The 9,466-nt window shown below is 32.4% G+C and overlaps 1 protein-coding gene across 1 annotated transcript in view; it reads left to right on the forward strand.

The window, feature by feature from the left end:
- Cad87A (Cadherin 87A) overlaps positions 1 to 8,535 on the forward strand; it is a 106,170-nt gene extending 97,635 nt beyond the window's left edge. The window contains exons 15-20 of the mRNA XM_074176224.1: positions 2,128 to 2,729; positions 3,582 to 3,757; positions 4,455 to 4,814; positions 4,899 to 5,001; positions 7,015 to 7,176; positions 8,050 to 8,535. Coding sequence (XP_074032325.1) covers positions 2,128 to 2,729; positions 3,582 to 3,757; positions 4,455 to 4,814; positions 4,899 to 5,001; positions 7,015 to 7,176; positions 8,050 to 8,208 — 1,562 coding nt within the window. The 3' untranslated portion in view covers positions 8,209 to 8,535. The remainder of the gene's footprint in view (positions 1 to 2,127; positions 2,730 to 3,581; positions 3,758 to 4,454; positions 4,815 to 4,898; positions 5,002 to 7,014; positions 7,177 to 8,049) is intronic.
- The last annotated feature ends 931 nt before the right edge of the window (positions 8,536 to 9,466 follow it).

Genomic DNA, 9,466 nt, shown 5'->3' on the forward strand with positions numbered 1-9,466 from the left:
TTTTTCCAGGGCACTAAGATAGTTTATTCAACGAGTGTATCTAATTGGGTTGAAATGTCAAGAAAAAAATCCCTTTTTAGGTATTTGGCCATGAAAATGGCCAAAGGCACTGTAAATTAACTTCAGAAATTATTTGTATCATATGATGAAACCCTTGCAACAACATATTCACTTGTTTTTTTTTCAGATAAAAATGTATCTACAATTGAATTCCCACAATTGAATTCAATATGTTTGAATTTTATGTCACATCCAAACATTTTCAGACTGATTGACGTCATGAGTTTGTATATATATTGCTCGAATTATTATGCTATGAATATTTTCACCAAGTGTCTATCGTCAACATGAAGTCCCATAATTATGGAAAATCATAGATTTCATGGTGATAATAGACACTAAGTTGCACTGACGAGTGGCGAAACATCTCGAAACCGGTCTGCAAGTGTGTTCCAATAGTTGAAAATAAAGTCCAGTAGTTGTATCGCCAACAGCAAATGCAGAAATAACTTCAGTAAAGAATCCTGCACTGACACCTGTCGAATATAATCCAATACCCTTCCTGGTTTTAGCCAGGGGATTAGTTGTTTTCTGATAGGTGTCAGTCCATAAACCTACAGTGTAGGTAAGTTGAGACTAGCCTGAATGGATTGTTCTTGTAGATAATTTGAAATTGTTTGACTAAATATGTCCAATCATTGCCTACTAGGTACGTTGCCGCTGTTTCATCCAACAAATCATCAAAACAAATACATTTGGATATCTGCAGGAGAGTCACATACAGGACAGGACAGGACAATTTCAATTTGAGTAAAAAGCATCTTATTGATTTTTTCAATCAGAGGACCTAACAGTATTTTTTTTGTTTTCCTCATAGTTTTTTGAGATTATGATACAGTGTTATAATTAATTCAACAATAAACAATAAATAGTTTATTAAAAGAATAATTATTATTATTTTTATCAATGCTAACTATTATTATCATCAGTTCACACCGAAGAAATCGCAGGCAGAAGCTATTGCTCACATAGAGAATCTGTAATAACTGCCGTGAAGATGACATTTGACAGTGACAATTGAAAATACCTGAATATATTGAATATTTTATTTTGAATCATATTCCTCGCAAGGAAGAGAAGCCGTCACAACCAGTGCTTGCACTTCCCTACATCAGAGGATTATCGGAGAGGATAAGAAGAATTGGTTTCAAGTACATCACAACCTGTTTCAGATCCGGTAACACTATCCGTAGCAGCCTCAAGAAAACCAGGCCACCAAACGCGGGCTGCGATTCCAAGAATTGCATTTACCGGATACCCTGTGAGTGCGGAAAATCCTATATTGGTGAAACTAAGAGGCCATTGAATGTTCGCATTGCCGAGCACAAGTTTGAACCCATCAACACAACATCGAGTGGTCCTAAGCTGAGATCTTGCCCAGAGAGGAACATTGGTTTAGGAGAAAATTTAAGGAGTCGGATACATGTTGTCCAACAACGTATTCAGCCAGGCCAGCGTAGAAATACGCAACATATGGAAACCCATCAACAAGCGAAAAATGGCCAACTCCCGCCAAAACGGTCATCTCCCACGGAACCAGTGAAGCGGAAAATGGAAAGCAGGGATAAGTGAAAGTATTTGAACGACCTATAAATAGTCATCTCTCGGAGGAATCAGTCCAGTCATCACCCGAAGACGATTGTAGATACTAACAATCAAAACGTCGTGAACTAACGTGACTTGGAATCTCTACACTTTTTATTTTTATTTTCTTTTTTCATTCCTTTATTTTTATTTTGTTTTTATTTATTCGATTGTTATATTTTTACTTGTAGTTTATTTCACTATTATTTCATTTCAGGTTTATTTTGCTTAATATAATTGTTATTTCCAGCTATTCATTTTTAATTCTCATTTTTTAGTTGTTTCAGGGATTTCAAATCATTTTATATAGTTGGCAATGGAAGTCCGAACTAGTGAAAAAATTACCTATTCGAACATTCCAATTTTTCAGAAGGGTCTTGCATCGACACTCTCGGACATTTTCAATGCGTATATTTGACTCGCACTATTGTTTTTATCTTTCCGCAATTTAAGTTATAAAATTATTATTTTTCCTCATTTCAGGTAGAGTTAAAGCACTGGATAGAGACGAGGGAAACCACGCCAAAGTGTACTACTACATATTATCGGGTAACGACGACGGTACATTTCATCTAGATCGGTCTGATGGTGGTCTGTACGCCAATAAGTCTTTCGATCGAGAACAAAAAGAGGAGTACGATCTGCTCGTCATAGCGAATAATGATCCAAACTTCCTTGTCGCCTCCGATGAAGCTCATCTCGACGACACTGATAGGAGCATTGCGAAAATCAAAATAACCATCAACGACCTCAACGACAATCCCCCGATTTTCGAGCAGAGCATTTATTACGCCGCTGTTAACGCGATGGCGAGCATTAACGACTTTGTTACCAATATCACGGCTTTCGATCCCGATTTTGGACTGAACGGATCGTTGACTTACTACATAAAAGCCACTAATTTATACAAATTCAATTCAAATAGGAGTTCTGGTTCGATAATTCCCTCTCCTTTCAACATAAGTGATAAGGGTGAGATATGTACCGCTACTTATCTCGCGGAAAATAATCAGCATAGGTTCGTGATCGATGTTATTGCCAGGGAGAATGCTTTTCCAGAGAGAGAAGCGAATGCCAAAGTATATGTAAGTTCTTAATAGTTTCAAGCAAAAGTTATGTAAGTTTCATTATACCACGACTTTTTGGAGTAGTACAGGGTGCGTTAATAACAAGCTGATGTTTAATGGAGATATTTTGAGTGCTTTTCGAAGTCCCAGGAACATTTTTGTTTGAAACGGATATTTTCTGTACTGATGAGAGATAATAGCTCGAAAACGGTCTGAAGGTGATCTATGTGATGGAATCGGTAGATACTTGATAAAAATCAATAACTTATTCAAGAAACTCTTCATTGTGAGATTTTCAATAAACAGTTTTTATAAAAACACAACACGTGTTTCGCCATGCAATAGTTTCATCAGGTGTATCTTTACACAATAAAGTATTCCTTGAATATGTAGGTGATCTACTTGATTGATTACAGCATGGTCCTCCCGCATACTCCTAACCTCTGGAATCTCATACAGCTTATGTCATGCATAAATGTATGTCGGATATAATTCAATATCCAGCGTGGTATTAGCTGAAAAAGTAGTTGTTTCCCGACAGGAAATTAGCATAACCTACTGTGTGGGTACGTTGGCAGAGATGAACGTCTTGAGATTTTTATTTCGAAATATTAATTTCCTCATACATATGAATCTCTCTTCGATACAGATTCCAGACTCATTTTGATTTCTGTGAAAATAGTTGGTTAGCAATTGTTATTTTCTGTTGACATAGTTTTGCTTTTTGAAACCCAATAATCTTTTCCCAATACGATATTAGCAGTCAAATATTCATCAATTATTAGAGAAAATATGGTATTTCTAAATACTTCTCCAAAGTCATAGAGGTAGTAGAAATAGTATTGAATTTCATGCATAATTGCCTTGTAGGTTTGGATATTTGAACCTGAACAGCTGATAAGAGTGATTTTGTCAAGACCGAAAGAGGAAGTTCTGAAGGAAAGGGAAGAAATCATTGCTGAACTCAGTAACGCAACTCAGAGTTTGGTCATCATTGATGAAATCAGATACCATATTGATGATAATGGCGTAAAGAACGAAGAATGGTAAGATAAATCGTTTATGTATATTAGAATCTAACGAGTTTATTGATGAAAATCAATCAGGTTCAAACCATTTTATTTACTCTTGAATGACAGCTTTAGGCTATAATTTAAATAAAGGGTGAGACGTCATTAACAATAGTTTAGAAAATTACAGTCACTATTCTTCATTTCATTTGAATTGAAGTGTTATATTTTTAGGAGAGAAAGGTTTTGGGAAAAGGTTTTGGCTTTCTACTTCTCCATCTTGATACAAAAAATGTGAATGAAAGTGTTTCCTGTAAATGAAATTTCACTTCTTTCATTTATTATATTATGTAGGAATCCTGTGAATGATATCTGATTTGATTCTATTACGGAATAGAGAAAAGTGTTTTTCGTATAAATCAGCGGTCATATAAAAGTATTTGTATCAAAAGTATTTTTCTTTTGTGTAATTCAATTTTTATATGGAAATAGCTATTTCGAGAGAACTTTTTCTTCCAGTGTCTGTCTTTTTTGCCTGATCTACACATCTATGTATGGAGTTAATTTTTGAATTTGATTGCTTCCTTTCTTTCTTTGGAAGATTCCCACATTTTTTGTATCAAGGCATAGAAGTAGAAAGCTAATAGGTTTTCCCATGAATTCATTTCATCTGAAAAGCATAAAAATATGCATAATCATGTATACATGACAAACTGTACGACTATTTTTGCAGGTCTGATTTATATATTCTCGTGGTGAACCACAAAACTCAAACAATTCTTCCCGTACCTGAAGTTTTGAAAACCATTGACTCAAAATATGACTTTCTCAAGGATTATTACGCCGGATTCGCTATTGAAAATGTTGTTCCTGCTTTTATGACAGAAAAAGCTGAAACATTTGATCCTGCACTAGTAGCATTGATAGCTCTACTTATTGTACTCATAGTTGGAATCATCACGTTCATCATAATTTGCTGTTGCTTGAGACACTGGGTTATATCACCAACTGATCTAAAGAAAAAGGATGCTCTGATCAAGAAAGCGATCATTGATGACTTAAACACGACAGAGAATCCATTGTGGATAGAACAGTGAGTTGCAATTTTATTGATTCATTATCATTACCTACATTTACTAATAAATGAAAAATGACCAATAATAAAACAAATTTTCAGGAAATTGAAAATTTATGAAGAACAGGAACTGACAATGCAAGTTTTCAATGAACCTGAGCAAAATAATGTTCATGTCAGGCGAGATAGTGACGAATATGTTACGGTGAGTATTCTGTAATATTGAGGATACACTACAAAAACACACTTTTATCTATTTTTCATGATATTTCTTTATTGTTGACTAGTTTCGGCTATAACACCATTTTCAAAACTAACTGATTACTTTTAAATCTGAGTAATTTATACCTAAGTTGCCTATCCTATCATAAATAATTTGGTACCTACATTTTGTATACCTGTAATATCCATGAACATAACAAAACGAAGCTTTTGATATAATGTAGGTTTTGGGAACTGGATTATAGATTCAGATTATTTAGATCAAGTAGTTCGTTGAGGACAATAGAATTGGGATTTTTCTTTGACTAGTTTATTTCCATAGATTCCAACAGATTTATCATTTTCCATTTTTCGCATGTGTGAAGGATCTTCATTCAAGGGAAGAGGAATGTTTGTAGATTGAATTTTGAGAGATGATTTTTAATATTCTCGGAGATTCTACCGGCATAATTGAAACTAGCATATTTGTGTTCTGGTTTCGTGGAAATTGAATATAGTTCTTTCATTATTGATTTTTGTTGATATTTCATTATAATGTTGTTAACTAGAGTGGTAGGTATTTTGTTATTAACTGCTATTTGTTCAATGATTGCGATTTCATTTCGGAGGTTTTGATTAGAAAGGGGTAATCCCAATTCTATTGTCCTCAACGAACAACTGGATCTAAATAATAGTCCTCTCCTGAACCTATAATCCAGTTCCCAAAACCTACATAATATCAAAAGCTTTGTTTTGTTATGTTCATGGATATTACAGGTATACAAAATGTAGGTACCAAATTATTTATGATAGGATAGGCAACTTAGGTATAAATTACTCAGATTTATAAATGTAATCAGTTAGTTTTGAAAATGGTGTAATAGCCGAAACTAGTCAACAATAAAGAAATATCGTGGAACATAGACAAAAGTGTGTTTTTGTACTGTATTCCAGTGAACATGAATTTCCACATAATAAACAAGTCGTCAATCAAAGAAGATTCTGTAATATATTTTCATATTAACATCAGCATCAGTATTTTCGGTTGAAACCCTTATAATACATTATTTTAATTAGTAAGCCAATCAATAAACTGAAATTATTATCTGAATTAATTTCATTATGTAATGATTGTGCCCTATCGTTTTCATCTTTTATTAAATTTACAGAACAAGTGATTTTCCTTACTTGGATTCGACATACTAATTCAACAACACTCTCTATTTTCGTAATATTTAACCCAGTGTGCAACTTTCTGAGAGAATTTATATGGTTGTATCTTAATTGCAAATATTTTGATTTCTCACACATGAGAAAATTGCATAGGAATGTAAAAAAACTAGTTGGGTTGAATGAAATAATCCTTTGTGCAATAATTTTCTAATTGATATTATTGTTTCGCAAAAGTTTTTTCATTTGATGGAAAAACAAAATCAAAAAACGAAAATTGTGTTGCCAAATTCTGAAAATTTTACTCATCTTTTGATGAAACAAAATAACAGACAGTGAATAATCCCATTTTTGATAGTAAAATATGTGTAATTCGAAATTATTCAAAGCATACTAGATGACTTAAACAATTATTCTATTCCAGTCTCTAAACAATTATTATATTCCAGTCTGCTTTGACAAAAGCTGGTTAAATAATATTCACCATTCTGGCTGATACTATACCATGACAAAAATTTGTGCAACTATTCACGAAGGCATTATTTTTTTGTATTCATGAGTTAATGATTGAGACGATGCTGCACCGACATATTTCAGTTGGCGGGGACATAGAATTGTTGGTGAAACATAACAGAAATCCAATCTTCTTCAACAAATCTTTGTGGAAACTTGTTTTCAGAAAAACTTAATTTTATTTTCCATTGCCTTCCAGATGACATAATAGATTAACCTGCATTTGCTTTGTTTTCAAAATTTCTTTTTTTTTGTTCATTCACAAAAGTCTTTCAAAAGTAAAAAACATTGAAGGGTTCAAGTTCACCATACATTTTTGACACTTATTTCGCAGGATGACAACACATATGCTACTATTCAGCATCCAAATAGGAGAGGCTCCTCTCATTTGGCAACTATGTCCCTAGCAGATGATTTAGCAGACTATGCTACATTGTCAGGTGTTCCACATCATCAAAATGGAAGTAATAACAGTTCGCTGCGAGGAGGATCTAACGTGAGTTAAAAAATTCCACTTGTATTTCTTGTTCAAACCGTTGTTCTCTCGCATATATTTCATTATGAAATTATACTTGAAATATTAGGTTGTTCCAAAAGATTTGTCCGTTTTCATGAGTCTTCTTCAAAATTAAGTCTTTCTCTACGGTGAATTTCAAAAAAGAACTGACAAATATTCTCAACAAGAGGTTTTTCTATAATAGATACACAATAATTTTAAAAGTATCTGAAAACTATGAACATAATTGATAAAAAACATCTTATTGACAAAAATGAATCACCCAAGTATACAAAATGGTCACTGAGAAAATATTCTCTAATGTGTAGTAAATGTTTATTTTGTATAATTTTTATGTAGCGTTATTAATGTGTTGTCATTCCACTGTTTGATCAGTATCTCAATGAAATATTTCAATTATCTGTGATTCGTACATAATTCATATTTGTGTATACTACTATAGGCTTATATACCTTTTTCGTACTCGAAATTGACATACGTAATTCATATTCATGAATTATGTGTTCAGCATATTTACCTTTTTCATTATATTTGTAATTTACTGACTTACCAGATCCATATGGAAAGAAGGAGAAAATAAATATATATCTATAGACATATATATTCATATAATGGGGCCTTACTCTTTCAACTTGTAGGTTTTTTCAATTCTTTATAATTGTATGATGCACCCTTTCATTTCATTTGTAGAACTACCATCAAACAATGATTAGGAAAATGTAGTCACTAAACAATAAAAATGCTAGATCAGTACCAAACAAGATCTGTAAGCATGATCATCTGAAAAACAATAAAACCTGAATCAAATTACATTCGATTCATTAAAAATAATATAGTTTCTATGTTTTTCAGTACTACGAAGCAGCAATGGGATTCCAAGGTTCCACCTTCCAAGTGCCAGATAGATTAAGTGATTCTAACGAATATAATTCATATGGAACAAAATTCGAAGGTTCGGAATTGAATATCAACCATGATGGTCAACCAGAATATGTTGCTGAACTGATATAGAGAATAGACGTTTTTACTATTAACAAAGTGACAATATTATCTGAAGCAAGTGCTGCTGATTAGAATTCTTTTTCATTTTATGAGAGTAATTATAATGGAGACCAATGTAATAGTTTCCAATAATTAGGACAATTATTGAGTTTACTTTTTCATGATAATTTATCTTACGTTTTCATCACATATTTTTCATAATGTGAAATGGCCATATCATATATTTTTTCAAACTTAAGATTTAAATTTATTTAGACATTTTTTGTATTCAAGATAATTAATTAATAAAGATATTGTATACATTTGTACATATGAAATAAAGTATCTTTATGTATATATTCTAGATTTCTCCTTCGAAAACAAAGAACCGAATTGAATGCCATGGAATATTTTTCTAAAGAGTTTTATTTAGCTTACCCTGTTTGTTTGGGTCAAATTTAGTAATTTAAGTTTGACCCCCTTCCTCTTGACAGATTAATGTGATATTTGGTACACACATTTAATTTTGATGGCAATACAATTTGATGAATTCTGTATCATTGTAAATCCAAGATGTCCTCAGCTACAAAATGGCGGATTACATATTATTTCACAACTACCTCAATATGTTGCTGTCCAATATTGACGTATCGATAGGATTGGTAAACGGCGCTATTGGCTACATCGCAGAAATTGTTTAATATAATAATATAATATTTATTTGTAGTTCCTTATTACATATAAGTACAATAATTATTAAATCTACAAATGAGGCTAGGAAAGGTACTGTTGATCTTAGTTCTAGCCTTGAAGAAAAGAAAACTGAACTAGAGAAAGAAAAAAACAGAAGTGAGAAAAAAGACAAAGGAGAGATAGAAAAGGAAGAGAAAACATGTTAAAGTTCATTCTGAAAATTTTTCAGAAGTAGGTATAGAATCTATGAAATCAATGACTTTCTGATTGAGCGGCGATTAAATATTTTTTGTAACAGCACTTGAATAAGGAAACTTTACTAACTTCATATTTTTGTGGAATATTATTATACAAACTATATATGTTATAACTGAAGGATCGTCGATATAGAGTGGTTCAATGGGGCAGAGGGGAAAGTAACCCTTTAAATATCAAATTCAAAGTAAGTTTCTCGCTACCAAATCTTATTTTGTTATACAAATATAATGGACATTTGTTACTCAACACAAGCTCATTTGTTAATTTCATTTTCAAACTCATTGATAATAAATGACGATGAGAATAAAGCATTTTCTAACTCATTTAACTTCTCTGA

This window comes from Leptinotarsa decemlineata, unplaced genomic scaffold (genome assembly GCF_025532065.1).
Source record: "Leptinotarsa decemlineata unplaced genomic scaffold, Ldec_3_MD MMD2_P_RNA_scaffold_14, whole genome shotgun sequence".
NCBI classification, from domain to species: Eukaryota; Metazoa; Arthropoda; class Insecta; order Coleoptera; family Chrysomelidae; genus Leptinotarsa; species Leptinotarsa decemlineata.